Here is a 20677-nt window from a genome sequence, read left to right as displayed (position 1 = left end):
GCAGCATGATTTATAGTCCTTTGGGTATATACCCAGTAATGGGATGGCTGGGTCAAATGGTATTTCTAGTTCTAGATCCCTGAGGAATGGCCACACTGACTTCCACAAAGGTTGAACTAGTTTACAGTCCCACCAACAGTGTAAAAGTGTTCCTATTTCTCCACATCCTCTCCAGCACCTGTTGTTTCCTGACTTTTTAATGATTGCCATTCTAACTGGTGTGAGATGGTATCTCATTGTGGTTTTGATTTGCATTTCTCTGATGGCCAGTGATGATGAGCATTTTTTCTTGTCTTTTGGCTGCATAAATGTCTTCTTTTGAGAAGCGTCTGTTCATATCCTTTGCCCACTTTTTGATGGGGTTGTTTGTTTTTTTCTTGTAAATTTGTTTGAGTTCATTGTGGATTCTGGATATTAGCCCTTTGTCAGATGAGTAGGTTGCAAAAATTTTCTCCCATTTTGCAGGTTGTCTGTTCACTCTGATGGTAGTTTCTTTTGCTGTGCAGAAGCTCTTTAGTTTAATTCGATCCCATTTGTCAATTTTGGCTTTTGTTGACATTGCTTTTGGTGTTTTAGACATGAAGTCCTTGCCCATGCCTATGTCCTGAATGGTAATGCCTAGGTTTTCTTCTAGGGTTTTTATGGTTTTAGGTCTAACGTTTAAGTCTTTAATCCATCTTGAATTAATTTTTGTATAAGGTGTAAGGAAGGGATCCAGTTTCAGCTTTCTACATATGGCTAGCCAGTTTTCCCAGCACCATTTATTAAATAGGGAATCCTTTCCCCATTGCTTGTTTTTCTCAGGTTTGTCAAAGATCAGATAGTTGTAGACATGCGGCGTTATTTCTGAGGGCTCTGTTCTGTTCCATTGATCTATATCTCTGTTTTGGTACCAGTACCATGCTGTTTTGGTGACTGTAGCCTTGTAGTATAGTTTGAAGTCAGGTAGCATGATGCCTCCAGCTTTGTTCTTTTGGCTTAGGATTGACTTGGCGATGCGGGCTCTTTTTTGGTTCCATATGAACTTTAAAGTAGTTTTTTCCAATTCTGTGAAGAATTGCCTTTTCTTTCATGTTTTAAATTTAGTACTTAAGCAACTTTCAGCCAAAGAGAGAGGAGGTGGTACTGCTAGAGCTCTGTTTCATTGCTTTGGTCTCTATCAAATGAGGACCCTGAACCTCTGCCCTATAGAAGACAACTGAGAAACCAAAATAAGGCAGAGAAGGGGGAAAAATAACTAGGCCAGGACAGAGACACATGTTGAATCTTGCCATCCCAATCATGAAAAGAAACTGGCTGTAGCTTTATTGTCTTGTCTCTCTTGGTAGAACAAGTCTCCTTTTGGCACAGAGAAGTCTCTTGGTAGAAGCTGTACCTGATACTTTAAAGCACCAACTGAAATGGCTATTACTAGAATGAAGGTGAGAGAGGGCATGAGGGAATAGTGTGGGTTCAGGATAAATATCGGTAATACAAGAGTTTTTGTGTCAAGCTATACTGAAAAGTCAAGTCATGCAGGTGGGAATGAATTTTACGGGCTTCAAGAAACACCACAGAAAGGTTGCCCAAAATGGGTCATTGTCAAATCTAAAACTGTCATTACCTTGGAAAAACCAAGTCTTATTAAGGAAAACAATGGAGACACAGGAACAGAAAAGTTACCCATATATATTAATCTGGACTAAGCCATCCATTCATTCATCCAACACACATGTACTGAGCATCCACCATGGGCCAGGCACTATGCTACATACCAGGGTTGCAATGGGGAAAATAACAGACATGATCTCAGCTGCTGTAAAATTTCATTTTGGTGGGGGAAACTTTTAAAAGAATAACAAATAGATGAGTAAAAAATACAATTACTTATATGATGATGAAGTAGACATTATAATAAAGAAGATATAAAAATGTATAAGGGGAAACCTAAGAGTCTTGATTTAAACAGTGCAGGCAGGGTGAGTATTCTAGGCAGTGGGAAATACGTATGCAAAAGAACACAGGGCTGGAACAACCTGGCACATCTGGAGAACTGAGGAGTGACTCCAGAGACTGCTCAATGGGCCAACAGGATGCAAATCATGCAGAGCATTGTATGTCTTGAGAAGGATTTTTTTCTTCACCTAAGAGCAATGGGAACTGTTGAAGGGTTTAAGGAATCATGCAGCAATTACAAATTTATGTGTCAAATACAGCCATTCTAAATTGAGAATTCAAAAACCTAGCAACCTTGAATTCTGGGGGCCAGTTTATATTTAAATGTGAAGATAAACTTACAGTGTTTGTCACAAATACAGCTCTGTGTATGGTAAACTCTCTTTTATGTGTAAGTCATCTATAAAACATTTAAAATCCAATAAAAGATTACAACTTATCATATTAAGACGTTTATGTGTTTATTTTGTAAGACTTGAGCTTCATAAGTTTATTTCCATTAAACGTAATATCTGGTTTGTATGTACTGGTGAAGGTTGCAGTCCCCTGCTGTGGTTTTAACATGTGTCCTCTCCAAAACTCATGTTGAAATGTAATGTTCAATGTGGTCGTACCGATAGGCCCTTTAAGAAGTGATTGCGTCATGAGGGCTCTACCCTCGTGAATGGATTAGTCTATTGATGAATTAATGGTTTAATAGATTAATGAGCTATCATGGGAGTGAGACTGGTAGCTTTATAAGAGGAAGAGACACCTGAGCTATCGTGTTCAGGCCCCCTTGACACAAGATGCCCTACACCGGCTTAGGGATTCTGCAGAGTCCCCACCAGCAAAAAGGTTCCCCAAATGAGGCCCATCAACCTTGGACTTCTCAGCCTCCACAATAAGAAATAAATTCCTTTTCTTCATAAATTAAAGACTCTATAGGTATTCTGTATAGCTTTCTGCATAGGTTTCAGGTATTCTGTTATAAGCACAGAAAATGAACTAGGACAACCTGTAATAAAATGATGTCCTTTACATGTGAAGCAAACAGCCCATTCATCTGCATCAGGACAGCACACGTCCTAGATAAATTTGGCAGTAAAGATGTCAAATTCCATGGGTTTCTCTATACTCAGATCAGAGTATAAGGATGGGATATGGTTTCTGTCCACTTAATAAAAACAAAACTCTCCAATTTCCCCAGAAACTTAAGTTCTGACTGTGGCTAAAGCTGCTCCTCAACTTCCATAATTAATATGAAAAACTGATGACCACTTTTCAAATACTGAGTTATAAAAGTTCCCTTTTTTTAAAAAGGCAGCAACTATTTGCGCTCTACTGCACGTGACTAAGAGATACCCTCACTTGAAAACACATTTAATGCTTGCTTTCCCTCTTTGCAACTTCACCTCTGAATTCAGAGCATATTAAAATGTCAATATTACTTTAAAGTTATATGTTGAGTTTGATGAATTAAATAAACTCTGTGCCATGTACTCAAGCAACAGTCTCTCAAATGTTTCCCAAAGTTGTTTTTTTCATGGTCTGATTTTTGGAATGTAATGAGAAATGCACGCTTATGAATGAAATTCTCACTTAATATGGTGCTGGGTTCAGTATATAAATAGCAGAATATTGCAGATCTGATTTGTGATCACTATGGCCAACTCTACCCTATTCATCATTCATAAGCCAACGCTCCTATGACTCCCACCTCGTGGCCAGTTTCCCTTTGTGAGAAAAAGAGATGTGGCCCTAACACATGGTAGGGCTCACAACACTGAACAGCTCCAGGGGTCAATGGAAAAGAGGCATTTGGCAAGTCAAAATTATTATCAAAGCCACATTTATTTGTTTTTATCCACTTGATTTTGAAAATTAAATGACTTTAATGAATGAAAATGAAATGACCTTTAGTACTATCAAACACAAGGAGAAAAGTAGATTCTTTGCTTAACTGTAGTCATTTTATTCCCCTGCTTTAAAAAAAAAAAAAAAAGTCTTCAATGAAGACTCCCCAAACATGCAAACCACCTAAGCATGGAAGAAGCTTCCTGAGCTGATCCCTGCAAACTCACACAAGTTTCCTTCCTTCTCCACCTCACTTCCCCTCATGCTCCACACATCCTGAAACCTATGTGCTGGTACATGCCCAGGCATCTTCCACTGTCCCAGGCACACTCCACGTGTGCTATGTCTTTACCGTCTGTCTTCTCTCTTGTTCAGAGCACCTTGAAAGTGGAGGCCAAATCCTATTTTTCCTTGTTCCCTAGCACTTAGCACACAGTAGGCATTGTTGCTGGGCATTCTGAAGAGCTTGAAATTCACCTTATAGATACAAAAGCCCTCAGGCTACAAATATTGTTGTTATTTATAATTGAGTACCCACCAAAATTATTAGGAACCATGAAGAGAGTTTTCCTGAAAATTCACCCCCAATGCAAAATGGTTTTTCCTTCCCTCATCTCTTGCTGCCAGGATAATGTTTCTAAATCCTGCATTCCTCCTGTGACCCTCCCATTCAAGAATCCACTTTGGCCCACTGCCTCCAGTCTCTGCTCCTCTGCCAAGCCCACCACAATGCAAAAGCAGCAGCTGCCGGCGCTCACACTTTCAGAACTCTTTCATGTACATTATGCCATTTGATCCTTTACCGGAACCCCAGGAGAGAGATGGGCAGACATCTTAGACTGTTTTCACAGATAAACAAAGAAAAGTTAATTAAGTCTGTCTAAGGTCAGACAGGTTAGTAGTGTGAGACGAGACGAAAACCTGTGCATCTGTGAGTCCAATTTCCAGCTCAGGGCTCTCTTCTAACGCACAAGGGCCCGTGATTTCTCTCGTCTACTCGATTCTTAGTGAGCACCTTCTGTGTGTCTGAGACTGTAGTGGGCTGAGGGGATTGAGAGCTCGCTAAGATAAAAGTTGGACCCTGGAAGGAGATGTGTGACCATGTCATTAGAGACTACACATGCTGTGCTTGTGAAACCTTCAAAACTGGAAAAGAAAAATCGCCATCCTTGGGATTCTACAATAACTATAGTTAATGACATACAAATTGCCAATACTCCCTACCACCCAGTATTGATCTCTGTAGCACAGCAATGGGCATGACTGTCCTAATTTCCTACACCCCCAAAGCATCTCCAATACAGAAGGATGCATGATATGATGGAACCACATCTCGCAGCATTAGGTTCCAAGCCAGCAGATGGCGGAAAACCATGTATCATCAACACACCCTTGAAGATCTCTTATGACACCAGCAAGGTACTTTATGTAGACAGTCTTTCCCTCTCAATGAATCTAACATGGGCAGTTTTCCTTCAGTGTGGGAAGAGATCAATGTGGAAAGAGGAGGGTTTTGTCACTGTTGTGCATTTTAAATTTTTAGTTCAGGGCCTGTTAAAGTAGTTCAGAAATGTGAAGGGCACGGGGGCTGTGAAAAAGCTGTATGCCTGAACACCAAAGTCACCCTCAGTGGGCTGAGATATTCATGCTTAGAAAGGCATATGGGAAAGAGGGCTTTTATTTCCCACCTCATACATACTCCAGGGCATGCACTCACCAGCTAGGGTGGTCAGCTGAATCCTTGTGTTAAGTGACTTCTCTTGTTCTTTTTTTCCTTTTAATTATTGCTGCTATTGTCAGAATTATTATTATTTTCTCAAGCATGCATAGTTGAACACAAGTTATGTAAAACATAGGTATGCTGTTGCCACTGTAAATCTTTAGCCACTGGTTTAATCTAAGTGTACAGAAGGAGATCTGTCTGAATTACGCTAAGTGCAGCAGCATGTGGTTATTCCATGAATATTCTTTAATTCATACATTCATAGATAATGTAATTCATACATTAATTAAGCACTAACTTATGCCATATACCTGCATTAAGTGCTGAGGAAAAGAAGAGTTAGCTACAGAGGCCTCAAAATACAGCAGAGGAGAAAAATATAAACAAAATTATTTAATTACTGTGTAAGTTGGATATACAAGGTAAGATGGGCCTGAATGTGGCAGGGCAGGCTCAGCAGAGATGACTCAATGTCCCCAGAAACACACACAACTCCCTCCCTCACTTTCAGTCCCCGATTCAAGTATCTTCCTCCTGGCAAGCCTTTCTCTACATCCCCATTTAAAACTAAAACCCCTCTTTGGCCACATGCTTCCGACACTTCTTCCCTGCTGCTTCTCTCCAGCACTTAATCCCCTTCTGATCACATCTCTTATTTATTTTTTGTGTTTCTCCTTCCATGAGCAGGTCAGCTATAGAGGGCAGGGATTCCTGTCTGCTTTCTGAATCCTAATCTTAAACAGTACCCAGAACATAGTAGGATTTGGTAAATATGTGCCTTTCCTGACTACATTAAAGAACAATTGCCAGAGCTCTCTAATCCCTTCATTCTCCTTTCTTTCCCTTCATAGCATTGATCATGAAGTGATGTTATCTTTTCTTTGCTTCATTTATTTTTCTCTCCTCACTAGAATGGAAGCCTCAGGCGTCAGGGTAAGAGGGAGTTTGTATGCTTTTTCACTGGGTGTCCTAGCACTTAAAAGAGGGCTTGGTACATAGTAGATACTCAAAACATTGTAGTTGAATGAATCGTCATCCTTATCACAGCTCACATTCACTGAGCACTCAGTACATGCAAGACAGCTTTACCTGTATTCCCTGTATCTTCACAATAATTCTATGAGATAGACATCAGCATTACTCTCATTTTAGAGATGACTGACACAGTCAGTCAGTAACTTGCCCAAGGTTACAAACCTGGCAAAGGGTGGAGCCAGAAGTTAATTCCAGGCCACCTGACTTGAGCTTTACTTTTAATCACTGTTCTACTGACGTGACTTCACTGGAGAACAGGCCACCATGGCTTCTCAACCGTCATGTGGTTTAATTATCTGCCCCTCTAAACCATCCTCCTGCCACCTCCAGGTCATTTGCCACACTAAAGACAGTATGACATTTTCAAATAGCAGATCTGATCATGTCATTCCGCTTTACATCTCTTCAATGGCTTTCCATTGGTAGAGTACATGTTTTGGTGTCCTACCAGCAAAGGTAATCAATATATATAACCTCTCTGGAATGATGACAATGTCACCTCTGGGAAGATGACAGGCTATAAAGACAATGATGGACTAAGAAATGCTTTACTTTTGAGATAAGAAATAAAGAGAAAAGGCTTAGTTGATTATGATATGACCTTTATCAGTAATTCTAGAAATATTTATGCAATATCTGATAAGAATATTGCATATGTTAAAATGGATACTCCTGGGCCCCACCCAAATCTACTAATTTAGAATCTCTAGGGATAGTGTCTGATAATCTAACCAGTACCCTGGCAGGGCGCGGTGGCTCACGCCTTTAATCCCAGCACTCTGGGAGGCTGAGGCAGGCGGATCATGAGGTCAGGAGATCGAGACCATCCTGGCTAACACGGTGAAACCCCATCTCTACTAAAAATACAAAAATTAACTGGGTGTGGCGGCATGCGCCTGTAGTCCCAGCTGCTGGGGAGGCTGAGGCAAGAGAATGGCGTGAACCCGGGCAGCGGAGCTTGCAGTGAGCTGAGATTGAGCCACTGCACTCCAGCCTGGGTGACACTGCGAGACTCCGTCTCAAAAAAAACAAAAACAAAAACAAAAAAAAACAAGTACCCTAGGTGCCTCTCTGACAGTCACTGACCTAACATTCTTCAACTTTAGGACACCAGGCAAGCATCTGCATGCTGGGTAACACTATATAAACCATTAGCATCAAGACTAAGACCCAACTAGCTCCATTTAATAACCAACAAGGCTCTTTTGTTCAACTACAATGCTGTAGAACTCACAGATTCAAACTTCCCTAACCCAAGGCACAGATTTCAATCATGTCCAATGCTCGAGCAGGTCATTCCACACCACGCAAAGCCAGAGTTCATACATTCAGAAAAATCAACTCCCTCATGTAAGCCAGGTCAATAGAGTTTTACTGTAAGATATGTTCATTCCAAAGACTATTCCACTTCTTTTAAAATATGTCATCCTGCAATAGCTAGGATATTGTGAGAGAAAAATTTAAAAAACATACAAATCATGCCTTGCACCTAGCACATTGGTTGACTTCTGAGCTAGTTCTGTGTGGGACTCAAAGGAAAGCATGTCTATTCAGGCCTTGTGCATGCTAAAAGATTCCTAAAAAGGTTAGAGATGAGCTTTGTTAGTGGGAAGATTATCGCAGATTCCTATCATCCCAGATTCCCTGATATTATGAGAATAGGTCCCTAACTGAATTTGTCTCTGGACATGCGGTACCCTTTGATCTAATTATCAGCTCCTGGCTCCTATAGCTAAGAGAAGACAAAAGTCTCACCAGGACAGTCTTCTCTGCATGCAGCCCCTCCAGCAGGGAGGGGTCTTCATGGCACAGAGTAGAAAGAGTATGGAGCAGTAATATTAAATCCTATGGTTAAGACTTCAACTAATTACTCATTTTCTTTACACACAAGCTTTCAAACTATTTAACCTGTGCAAATAACTCATAAAAATGTTTTCCTCTGCAAAATGTAAAAGATACAAACAAAAAACAACCACAAAAAACTCTTAATATGAAAGTCAAATCATTCTAAAAACTACTTTGAAAGATATGAGATTTAATTGTGATGCTACAGCAAGTTTTCAATCTGTGTCACGTTATATATATATGTCACTTAACAGATTTTTTTAAATCTCAGAAAAGCATTTCAGAACTCATTTTTAGCTTTATTTTCAAGTGTTTCTATATAAAAGAAAATGTTTTACTCTACACAACACAAATTAAAAGTACTTGAGAAACAATGATTGTATATTACAATATCCAATCAAGCCTGCAGGAGGAAACAAAACATTCGTAGATGAAAACAACCAGAGAGGTAAATTTTTCAAGATATTTCATAGGTATAAAAAGAAGTTTTTACTCTCCACATTGAATTATCAGGCCCATGATATAAATTACTCTTCGCAGAGTCTATGTAATCTAGGTAACACATTGGATGTATCATTATGTGAGACGAACAAAGCAATCACTGGCCAGAGGTATTGTAACACATTAAGGAGAAAGAAAGTGAAATTATTCAGGGTGATTTCACACCCAGCACTTGCTAAAGTGAAACACAAAAACAATATGGAGAAGAGGACAAATTTTAAAGGAGCACAAGTTTCTAACTTTTGAGAGATCATTGTAGCTTTCTAATTATAACGTTAAAGTGTAAAACACTAGCGGCTGGGCGCAGTGGCTCACACCTGTAATCCCAACACTTTGGGAGGCCGAGGCGGGAGGATTACGAGGTCAGGAGATCGAGACCATCCTGGCTAACACGGTGAAACCCCCTCTCTACTAAAAATACAAAAAACTAGCCGGGCGTAGTGGCGGATGCCTGTAGTCCCAGCTACTTGGGAGGCTGAGGCAGGAGAATGGTGTGAACCCAGGAGGCGGAGCTTACAGTGAGCCGAGATCGTGCCACTGCACTCCAGCCTGGGCAACACAGCAAGACTCTGTCTCAAAAAAAAAAAAAAAGTATAAAACACTAGGTTACTTATAATTTTCTAACTTCCTCACAAGTTCTTAATGCTCTCAACGCTATACCATGCCAAAGAGTAGACTGCTTTCCCCATGCCGCCCAGATTACAAAACTGCACTGCAGATCCTCTCAGCCATGAAGTATGCCATGACCCTCAAGCTCTCTTAAACATACTGACAGAACCTGCCAATATGCAGTGCGAGGACAGCAAGAGCAAAGTGGAATTTAAAAAGGCCACCTTGGTCAAACAAGAATAGCTGCAGATGTTTACGATACCAAAACCAGCACTCCATTTAGATTCTAAAATTTTAAGCAATTGTAAAAGACAAAGAAAAAAGGTATTTATGCTAGCATAAAAATGTTTTTTAAATACAGTGTTTATTTGTCAAATACCGACTGCTTTTTCTTTCATTCCTTTCTGTTTCTGATCTTTGGAAAAACCACATCAGTATCAAATGTCACTTAGCTCTTATTCAAACAGAGGAAAGCAGACACAGCGGCTGCACCCGTGACTTAGCTGACCTGGGCCCTCAGTAAAAACAAACCTCTATAAATCACCAGATGTAAGCAATTGGGTAGTGATCACTCTATTAATTGAACAGCTTTCCTGAAATTTACTGTATAATTTCAACCCTCCCAACACCTCTCTCAGAAGCAACTAACAATGGTGGTTTTTTCCTTAAGTTGCTTAAAGAAAAACATTTTTTAACATCAGTAGCTTAAATATATTTTTAAATTATTTAAGATTAAGGTGGTAAGCTAATTAGATTTTAGAAATTAAACCACAGGCATTCTAAATGCTACCTTTAAATGCTGAAAGTCAAAATTATTCCAAAACCTACGTCAGTGCATGTATATACAACGTTACCTACACTAAAAATACAGAAAACTTGGTACAACCTTAATTGTATTTGAAAACTCATATTTGCAAAACAACCTGCAAAGTTATTTCTGTCTTCAGTCACATATTTACTTTTTTTGAGTTGATGTCTCTGAACTCTGATTTCCACTGCAGGTACCACACTTAAAAGAGGATACTCCAATGGCTTATTCTCAACTCCGGTTTCTCCTCACAAAGCAACTCTGATCATTCTCCACTAGGAACTACGTAATACATAACCCACAGATCCCCATGCCAACCATTGAGCGATACCAGAATTAAAGTCCTAGTCTACAGAATACGATAAAATACACATTTCTATGGTGTAAAGCTGGCCTCTTTGAATCTCGAAGACCAGTTCGGCAACAACAGCAAAGTGTAAAGTGTGTTGTTATAAGAATACATGAAATTTAGCGGTGAGAGAGTTAGAGGCTAGAAAACAAGTTAACCAATTTAAAGCGCGTATCTTTACTATGCCCTGAAAAAAAAATTCCATTTTTTCTTCTAAGATCTCTATGCTAGTCCCTATGGAACTCCCACTCAAGGTTCCTGCAAACATACATGAGGAATTCTGCTGATATTCACTTACAAGGAGAGAAGTGTAATATTTGCCGAGACTGGTCCCAGATTTGGAATGGTCTCCAATTCATTGTTGTTCAGTTTCCTACAAATGCCAAAAAAAAAAAAAGAAAAAGAAAAGCTGATTAGGTAATCTGTAATTCACAGAGGTGAAAACTTTACATATTATTTCAAGATACCTCCCAAGTTAAAAGTTTTGAATAACTTACTATAATCCAAGAATTCCTTACGGTTAAATAGTATAAGGGGTAATGCATTTTACTCAAACCTTAAAAACAAAATAACGAAGACTCACACTTCTCGAAGGCTTTGAAGGTGGCTCATGGAACTTGCCTTGATGAAAGGTAATCTGTTGTGACTTAAGTCCCTATAAGAAAACAACAATAAAATTATAAGTCATTTCTAAACATCACTAATAGTGCTAACTGGGCTTATGAAGTATCTCTATGAACACTAGTGGGAGCAGGAGAAATAATTGGTCTATTCTGTCCACAAACTAGATGGCAACCAAAATGCCAAACTCAAAAATACAAGCTCCAAGGACAAAATTAGTTTAGGGAGACTGGCAGATTCAAATACTTCAAATACTTAATACACAAATGTTTTAAGAGGTGCTTTTTGGCACATGGTGAACAGATCTTTTGTGAACTGGCAGGTCTGCTTCCGCCTCCCATCTCCCCACTCCTAACCTGATATGATGACGTCATGGTTTAAGAAAAGGAGCTAATTAGGCAGGTTGCTCAAACTAAAGCCTCTATAGAAATCTTTTTATTGTCATACATTTAAGCATCAATGTCCTTATTGCAGTCAAGGAAAACAGAAATTGCTTTGCATACATATTTGTTTCTCTGCGTTAAAGCACCAAATCATTTAAAGCATTATTTTGTGTGTGAGTGTTGAGAGGGTAGAAAACAATCTGAACCCTCTGCCTTCTTAAATTCCCCAAATATCAATATCTGATAATATAAAATTTAAACCACATCGCCATCTAACAAAGTTCAGCAGATTGCACAAAAACTTATGAACAGATTTCAATCATTAAAATAAATGTGCTTCTTAATAACTCAATTTCACTTAGTAACAATTTCCATAGAACATCATTACTATGAAAAACAATAACAAACTCATACATATACAATACTCTAGGCTAGAAAGTCATCTAAGATTCAAAATATGGAACAAATTCCAGCAAATATTCTTGGTTATATTCCCCATATGTGTTAACACATTGACTATGTGCCTTCAAAATAGCGTAATAAAAATGAAATGGTTCCAGAGTGATGAAAAACTGGGATAACAAATAGTATGGCTTGAAGCTTCCCACTGAAAGGGTTATCCAACCCATACTAATTTTTTTGGTGTTTAAAAGGGAGTTTTTTAAATAACCAAAGTTGATTGGAGAAAAGCATGAATTATTTGTTATATGCATAAGTACACCCCTCCTAAAAAATAAATAAAGAGAAATCACCTCCAGAGAAGCACAGTGTTACTCAGTGTTTAGTTAACAATTAGAAATCAGAGTTCCTTTCAGTCTTTGAGTTTCTGTTTTGAGAATAAACCTGGATTCTCTTTTTCACCTAAAAAAAAAAAAAATCTGCAAGGTTTTATTTGAAGTATGTTTGCCCAAAGACCTACCAGACAGTGACAGACATGAGTAGATTTGTTCTGGTAGAGTTATAACATGAAAAAAATCTGGCACAGTCTTTAAACTATAAAAATCCTGCAATTACAACCACTGCTGTGCATGCTCACCACGCTGGCTGGAGCCAGACACTTTCCCTCGCAGCCCAGCTCAAGTCCATCTGGAGTTCATCAAGGAAACCGTGAGCCCAACAACTCACGTTAGGATTCAAACAAAACCTGTGTGCTTTTAGCACCCCAGACAGTCACAGATTTCCCACATGGTTTAAAAAACAACCAAGGAAAAGAGTCTTTCACCTGGGAGGTAGCCTGAGTCAACAGAAAGTCTCATTTGGACCCACTTAACTAAAGAGCATTGAGCCAGCGTAAAACTGCATCCCCTATTGTTTCAGGTCTTAAAAAGAAAGGGGAAGCAATCTGGCATTAATATTTAACACAGGTGATTCTCTTTTTAATTAAAAATAAAAAAACACTAAAACTGAGCACTAACTTCATTTTAAGGATTATTTCACAGGGCAATCCTGTGAGAGAAATGAGACGGAGTGCTTAACTTTTTTTCAACTAGTAATGGGATAAGATTCCTCCTACAAAAGCCCTGTAAAAAATAAGAAACTCCCTTCAGAGACCAGTGCACATGCTGGGGACCCCTCATTTCTGATCCAGAAGCAGGAGCTTGAAACTTTGAATATTTCAGTTATTGCAACACATTTCCCTTCCTGAGTTTTGTGTACTATTAAAACTACATTATATGTAGGACGAAAAAAAACGCCCCTTAAATGACATTTACTGCTAAATACTTACAGCTATGAAACTTTTAGTGTACCTAAATTTAGATTTAATATAGTTTACATTTGAGAAATGATTACTTTCCAGTTAAGGGATGTCACATTTTCCTAAATCTTCCTTACATTGTTTTTATGGCTAGACCATTAAAAACAGATTCAAGTTGTACAACGTCGATGTTTTCTTAAACCCAGATCATAAAACATTCAATAAGAAAGGCAGATTCTTCATGTTTAGAGTTCCATTAATAACATCTTCCCCACAAAACTTTTACAAAAACTTTTTGTAGTGGGGGTTAATGAATGGGAAAGGTAGTAAGGTACGGAAGTGTTAACTATGTACCCAGAGCTCAGCCGGCCAACACTTGAAAGTCAAACTCTTTCTATATTGTTAGACAGACTTCTCTCTTCCTGAATATTAGCAAATGAATAAATATATATGAAAATAATCAATTTGCAACATTTGGTTCAAGCTATCATTTTCTTCCTTTTAGCATTTGGAAATCTGACTTCCAAGTCAAATTTTAAATGCAAATCCAGCACAGCTTCTTAATCAATCCCACTGGGGCCTGCAGAGCTGCTAATTCAGCACAAATCTGGAAAGCTGAAAAACAAAAAGCCAGGCTATAGCTGTTTTAAGACACTGATCCAAAGTGACTCATAAATCAGCCTGCTATATTCAAGTTTTAGTCTGGAAAATATAGAAAAACAGCTGTGAAAACCATAAGGACTATTACCCCCACCCCACCCCCAACTGTGGTCGGGACCATAAGATTTATAACAGGTCAACACTAAAGAAGTCACACCAGCAGAAACTACCTTTGGGACTTTCGCCTGGGTCCTGTTGAGAACTCAAACATTTCTACATAAGACAAATAATTCTGAAATGCCAGTGAGAATTTAATAATACTGGAAGTTCTCATTGGCAATTTAGCAACTTTTCCGTCTCTGGGCTAAATAACATTCTAACAAGCATTCCTCTTTAGGTTGAGAACTGTTTAAGCGCAAACTCTTGACATAAACTCTAGCTTGCCTTTAATGGCAGTTGTGAGCAAGGCTTGGCGTAGTTACTGGGTTGTTTTTTTTTAGACAAAGTCTCGCTCACATAGTTACTCTTTAAGAGCCACTTTCATTAAAGCATTAGAGGTTATTTTCTAAAAGGAGTACTGATACAGTATTATTATTTTACAGCTCAAACTATTCGACTTTTCACACATGGGACTCCTATAGTAATAAATCACAACCAAATAAAGTGGAAAAAATACATACACACGTAATTTTTCTTAAACTTGCAAATTCAACAAATGAAACAAAAGATAGACACTGAACTTTTTCTGAAAAGTGCTTTCATAAGCCAGTCCAAAGACAAACTCCTACTATTTTGATTACCCAAGGAAAGGGAAGGTAAGATATGGGGAACAAAAACATGCATTTTTCTATTTATATCTGAACTCGGAAATCATCTCCTTAAGACGATTTTTCTAATTACGAAAAACTTTAGTAGCTTTTTAGACCACCTATTCTAAAATACCAAATAACAGAGAAAGTAAAACTCAATTCCACGTGTTTTTCTGCTCCTTTCAAAAGTGGAAAGAGGAGACCTCTAGAGCTTTAGGTACAAACAAAAGAAATATTTACAATAAAGAATCCAGACCACATGGTTTGGTGACACCTACAAAGATGGTTAAAAGTCACAGAAGTACAGGAATGACAGAGCTGTCCAATGAGTGATCACAGCAGGGTTCCTGACAACAGACTGAGTGCTTATTTATACAAGTGGAACTTATTTTCACATACATTTAAGGAATGTGGGCTAGTATTGAGACAATTTACTGCTGGCGGAAATGTAATTAAAGACTGTGCTAACCAAATAAACTCTAATTTGTTTTTAGTGTGCCACCAAATTATCTGCAAAACAAAATCCTAATTAGGTCAGCTACTTTTAAGACAATGTTTAAATAGGTATCGAACCCCTTTTGGTTCAACTCAACTTCTGATCAAGGGCAACACAGATTTTTTTTCTAAACATCTAAATCCAGGAAAAAAGAAAAAAAGTACTGCACACTAGCATGATCACAATAGACAACTTGACATTGAAAAACTATCGAATACAAGTTAGATGCCGTGAATAATCTAAGCATATCTAAATACACTCCAGGAAGCACTGTATTCATTTTCTCTTTCTCATCCCTCTATTATTCCTAAGTGTTCACCTCCAGTCATTTACATGTTCAGTTCCATATGTTGTCAATAGAGCCATTCACTCATGAATAAGGCAGTATGACCTCCACAAGAGGCAATTGAACAGAATTAGCCACAACTAATTGAAAGTCTCCCTGCTTTCGGTTAAAGACCTTATCTCCTCTTCCAATTGCAATAAAAACTACTAAATAAAACGTCCCAAGATAAGAAATTAAATATCAATCCAATACTAATTCTACTTTATTAAACTAAGGCTTATTAAAAACACAAGGAATATACTTTCTGATGGCCAACAATTCTACATTCACAAAAGTTATTTAGATTAGCACAATAATTTTAAAATATTAATTCTTAAACACCTGACCAATCCTCCTACCACATTAGGGCATTGGAATAGTTCACTAGAATTGTTTTAAAAACTTAAAATTTTCATTGCAATTCTGCTAAGTCAAAATATAAGATTACGTATGAAGTGCACTTTTATTTTAAACAGAACAACTACTTAAAAAAATACGAATTTTGATTGTTTACTTTTTACAGCACTCCAATTTTAAAACTGGGACTGAGGAAGAAAAGAGATGACATTTGGAAAAGATCAGCATTTCCAACTAAATTACATTTTCTTCCTTGTTCTTCACGCAGTTGGCAGTGATTTCAGGTTTTCAGACTTCGCAGCTAAAAATCCAAAAACTTGCAAAAGGGCTCCCTGCGCTCTCCCCTAAACCGTCTGGGCGTTCTGAGGAGCTACAGAAATCACGCCCTTGATTCTGGATAATCGAGTTCCTCCCTTTCCATAGCTACCGACCAGTCTTTACAATCTGGTTGAGGAGTGGGAACTTACGGTCTGCTAATGTGAAAAAGCAAGCAGAGGGAGAACAACAAAAGTACGTCCACCATAACTTGGAGAATGACCGAATTCTGTTGAGGGGGCTTCCCAAATGAAAAGCCTGACTTCAGTTACTGGGTGGGAACAGGAAAAGGAGTCTGACGCAGCTAGAAACTAAAACTGAACCAGACTCATAACTCAGCGAGAACTGCAAACTCCTGACGTGTGCAGGTTGCCACTTATCTCCCCTGGGCCTGGCAGGAGCAAGCATTTGAACCCCTTGGCTAGCTTAGGGCGCAGGACTTCATCCCCGACCTCTGGCGTCGTCACTGGCCCCCACCCCTGGTCTACCTGCAGCCAGTTAGGACGCGCCAAGAGCCCACCTGCGCCGCCCGCAAAGCACGTGGGAGGGAAACTGAGGCCCGGACAGTTCTTTTTCCACGCCCACGGAGCGCCGATCGCGGCCTGGGCCAGAAGGAGCTATACGGCAAAAAGGGGACTGCACGCCGAACCCCATTCCTCGCCGGCTCCTGTTTTCTCGAATCTCCAGCGGCCCGGGCCCCCTCCCCCCGCGGGAAGAATACTTACAGCCGAGCGACCCAGGACGGGAGTGGCTCGGGAAGACGCGCTAGCCGCTTACGACTGCAGTCCAGCAGGTCCCCGAGGCAGCGGCAGGGAGTGGGGCATGGGCGCTCAGCGGCTACCCCAGAGGGCTGCCCGAGTTCCCCGCGACCGCCGCTGTCGGACCGGCCAGCGCGCCCCAGCACCGCGCACAGCAGCAGCCCCAACCCCGCGGCGCGCGCACGGAGGCTCGGCGCGCTCATCGCGGTCCAGCGGCCTAGGTCTCTACCCGAAGCTCCCAGCCGGCGCGCGCTCGGGGCCCGGCACAAACTTCCAGCCGAGGGTGCACGCCCGCCCTCCCGGTCGCGTGCGCGCTCCTCCCTCGCGCTGCCCGGTCAATTCCTTCTTTTACTCCCGGCGGCGAAGCCCTTTCATGCCCCCAAACAGCAGGAGGGAAACCGAAAAGAACTGCCAACTGCAACAGAGTTGCAGCTTGAGCAGCGTCGGCTCGCCGAAGCCCCTTCTTGTCTGCAAAAGAAACTTTTTCGCCTCCACCCCGCGGCGCGGCGCCAAGTCCCCGCGCGGCGGAGTAGCAAGGCGGGCGGGTAGAGGCCGACGCGCGCCCATTGGCCGACCCGGCTGCGGGCGTCCCCGTGGCCACGTGACAATAACACCGCTCCAGCCGGGGGCCTACGCGCGGGAGAAAGTGGAGCTGAGATTGTAGGAAATTCAGAGTTATATTTTCCAGCCTCTCCAGCCAGAAGTCTCCACTACGTCGTGGGAAACATATATCAAATGGAGTTGAAAGGCAAAAGGAAGTGAGCAAATACTGGGCTAGTTCTCGGAGTTGGAGGTATTTAGGAGAACTTCAGGGAAGTAAAGTTTAATTAGCAGTGTTTTCAGGAAACTTTTCGATTCCAAATTAAAGACACTGATAAATTATCCTACCATCCACAGATGAAAGAGTGGTTTCAATGAAAACAGCTCTTTTAACGTTAATGCTGGTGGGTTTTCCCCCATACATCGGCTTCAAAAGTAAAAACAATAATAAAACGTAAAACTCGTGGTTTTGGAAAGTGTATATTGAATTACAAATAGCCAGCCTTCGTGCACTGGATAAAGCTGGGCGGGGTGGGGGATGGGAGATGACCTTCTAATAGACCTCGATGGCAATCATAGATTCCTGGTAATAGTAATAATAAAAGTAGTCACAGTGACATTTCAAAGTAAAATGAAAACTAAGACCTTGGAGGAAAAAATTAGTATATGCACCTTGGTCCACTTGCGCTTTCAGTAATGACACATGTTGATTGAGAATGCTACCAGGGTAAAAGTACCTCCCGGCCTCCTCAGCTGGGGGAGTGGATGTTTGGGGCTGGATTCAGGCTACAGGACTTCCCAGTGAAGTTTGTTCCTTAACTTACAGGTGATCAGCGCCACAAGATGTTGAAACTAATGGAGACCGCAGAGATCATGTGCTAAGGGGCCTTCCTCCTCTGGGTAAGGAAATAGACCTAGAGAACGTAACTAATGTGTTTGTTGCAAAAAAAAAAAAAAATAAAAGCAAGACAGAAAACATGAACAAACCAAAAAACAAACCCTGGAAGCTTAAAGTAAGTTTTCACTTCTATACATTGTTTATTGCATGCTGTCTGCCCAAGCTTGTCTGTCCTTGGAGTTGCGTAAACTGCTCATGATTGAGGAGTGGAGATAGCTTGTGGAGTTGAGACTTTAACCCTGACTCTAAGGCCCATAGATTTTTCACTGTAGCAAATCACTCCCACTTACGGGGGAAGGAAAAGACTCACTTTGAAGTTAACACACCCTATTTTAGATATGGTATCCCATTTTCTTATTTCCAGCTACCATTAACAACAACCCTACTACCTTTTTGGATGATGTATAATTATAATTAGAAAATATCTATAATGATGGCACCTTGGTTTTGAATTTATGATTTTGTCTGCTTGGGAGTAGACAAAACACACTACAGTCATGGTAAGGATTTTCCAGCTCAGTATCCCCCATCTATTTTTATTTATTTTATTTTTTTATTTTTGAGATGGAGACACTCCAGTCTGTCACCCAGGCTGGAGTGGGGTGCAGTGACGCGATGTCGGCTCGCTGCAACCTCTACCCCCTGGGTTCAAGCAATTATCCTGCTTCAGCCTCCCAAGTAGCTGGGATTACAGGTGCTCACCACCACACCCGGCTAATTTTTTTGTATTTTTAGTGGAGACAGGGTTTCACCATGTTGGCCAAGCTGGTTTCTAACTCCTGAGCTCAGGCTATCCACCCGCTTTGGCCTCCCAAAGTGTTGGGATTACAGGCGTGAGCCACCACACCCGGCCCCCCATCTATTTCATACAAGGAAAGTTAGGTATAATTCATTGAAGTTTTTAAAAAGAAGAAAGATTCCATTGTACACATGCCATTATGCATAAGCAAGGTAACATCAGTATGGAGGCTTGCTCTTGAGACATGAGACATATGACAGGGATATAAATGTGCTACCATTTTGGGGAATTTTGGCTCATTTCCTTTTCTCATTCTTTATTCTCCTTGTATAATTTCATCTTCTTCCATGAATTCCATTTACATTTACATGCTGACATATACAACATCCATATTTCAGCCCAGGTCTTTTTCCTAATCTTGAAATCCATATGTGCAATTACCCACAGGTCATTAAAAATTGGATGTTCAAATATAACATGTCTAGAATTAAATTTCACCACCCTTGAAACTGACTTGTTTCCTCCTGAATTCACTGTCTTAAAGAGTGGATACTTCCCTCCATCCAGATGAATGCCCCAGAAACCTGAAAGTCACCTTAACATTACTTCATTCTCACCACCACCACCACCACCACAGTCAATCAATTAGCAAGTCGTGTTAAAGCTAGCTCCTAAATGTATCTTCTCTCTGTAGAAATTATGCAAATCCAGACCACCAGCAGCTCTTGCCACCTATCAGGCATTCCACTGCTTTCTCCTCAGGGCAGTTAAGTGATATCTCTGAAGGTCAAATCTGAGCCTGTGACTCAACTGACCAGTTCTTTTCTTGGGTTCCTAGTGTCTTGAGAATAAAGTTCAAATTCTTTAGAGTGACTTATACGGTTTTGTTTGTTTGTTTTGGCATTGAGCCTCTACTTATCTCTTTAATTCATTGTCTTTCATCATTTTTCTCCTACTCTAGGAGCTACTTGCAATTCTCTTCCCAGCTGTACTCTTGCCTTCAGCCCTCTTGCAAATGGTTCTTCTGTCCAAATCATTCTCTGCTCCTTCTTCTGCCTGGTTGATGGCATTCCTTCTTTGGCAAACACTTCCCTGAGTCAGGTTTAACCATCTATACCTCCAGTATACTTCCAGCACATCAGTATTGACTGGAATGTAATAGACCATTTTCACTCTAACCCCCAGGTAATACTACAGAATTTTCCGATAACCATGTATTCCTTATCGCCTTTAAGGGTTTTACCAGCTATTGTGAAGTTAAATTACCTAAGTTTTCAGTACCCCAGTTTCTCAGTCTGTAAATTGGGAATACAATAAAAAACGATCTTATCTGGCTGGCTTCCATTTATCAGTTACTGGATTAGCAGTCACTCTGTTCTCTCTGTACAACCTGACTGATGCCTATGACCAGCTGAAATCTAGAAACTACCAGCTTCTCCCTAGAACAGCCTTTGCATATTTGCTCCTACCTGTCAGGTGCTGATCCACAGTAGTTACAG

The 20677-nt window shown here is 40.3% G+C and overlaps 1 protein-coding gene and 1 long non-coding RNA gene across 4 annotated transcripts in view; one reads left to right on the top strand and one right to left on the bottom strand.

Annotated features, from left to right (window-relative positions):
• Window positions 1-17652, bottom strand: part of LRIG3 (leucine rich repeats and immunoglobulin like domains 3) — a 48518-nt gene extending 30866 nt beyond the window's left edge. Inside the window, exons 1-3 of one of the 3 annotated variants that reach the window (XM_034935541.3) lie at window positions 16969-17652; window positions 11225-11296; window positions 10940-11014 (exon numbers count right to left, since the gene is read on the bottom strand). In XM_034935541.3, the coding sequence (XP_034791432.2) occupies window positions 10940-11014; window positions 11225-11296; window positions 16969-17204 (383 nt within the window). In that variant the 5' untranslated portion in view covers window positions 17205-17652. Of the gene's footprint in view, window positions 1-10939; window positions 11015-11224; window positions 11297-12397; window positions 12511-16395; window positions 16452-16968 lie in introns of those variants that run through there. The other 2 variants (XM_063593033.1, XM_063593032.1) reach the window with 2 other exon arrangements.
• LOC117975404 (uncharacterized) overlaps window positions 16550-20677 on the top strand; it is a 143876-nt gene continuing 139748 nt past the window's right edge. The window contains exons 1-2 of the long non-coding RNA XR_010108819.1: window positions 16550-17794; window positions 18368-18441. This is a non-coding gene — a long non-coding RNA (uncharacterized LOC117975404). The remainder of the gene's footprint in view (window positions 17795-18367; window positions 18442-20677) is intronic.

Source organism: Pan paniscus, chromosome 10 (assembly GCF_029289425.2).
Source record: "Pan paniscus chromosome 10, NHGRI_mPanPan1-v2.0_pri, whole genome shotgun sequence".
In the NCBI taxonomy this organism is placed as follows: Eukaryota; Metazoa; Chordata; class Mammalia; order Primates; family Hominidae; genus Pan; species Pan paniscus.
Note: the sequence above shows the minus strand (reverse complement) of the source record. Positions and strands in the feature narration are given on the sequence as shown.